The 264-nt window shown below is 47.3% G+C and overlaps 1 protein-coding gene across 1 annotated transcript in view; it reads left to right on the plus strand.

Annotated features, from left to right (window-relative positions):
* LOC104163621 (ADP-ribosylation factor-like protein 4C) overlaps nucleotides 1–73 on the plus strand; it is a gene marked incomplete at its 5' end in the record, with an annotated part of 449 nt that extends 376 nt beyond the window's left edge. Inside the window, one exon of the mRNA XM_009702676.1 lies at nucleotides 2–73. Within this exon, the coding sequence (XP_009700978.1) occupies nucleotides 2–73 (72 nt within the window). The remainder of the gene's footprint in view (nucleotide 1) is intronic.
* Nucleotides 74–264: the final 191 nt, after the last annotated feature.

Consider the following 264-nt stretch of genomic DNA (forward strand, 5'->3'; position numbering starts at 1 on the left):
GGGGGGCATGGACAAGCTCTACGAGATGATCCTGAAGCGGAGGAAGTCCCTCAAGCAGAAGAAGAAGCGGTAGAAGCCCCTCAAAGGCGGGGAAGGGATGGGGAAGCAGACAAAGGAACCGAGGGGGCGAGAGAACCAAAGCGATTCTTTTTGCTTTAATTGGGTTTTTTTTTATTATTTGTTCCCCTCTTTTTTTTTTTTTTTCTTTCTTCCTCCCCCCCCTCCCCTTCCTTTCCAAATGATAAGACAATAGCGGTGATAACA

This window comes from Cariama cristata, unplaced genomic scaffold, assembly GCF_000690535.1.
Source record: "Cariama cristata isolate BGI_N322 unplaced genomic scaffold, ASM69053v1 scaffold37676, whole genome shotgun sequence".
Classification (NCBI taxonomy): domain Eukaryota; kingdom Metazoa; phylum Chordata; class Aves; order Cariamiformes; family Cariamidae; genus Cariama; species Cariama cristata.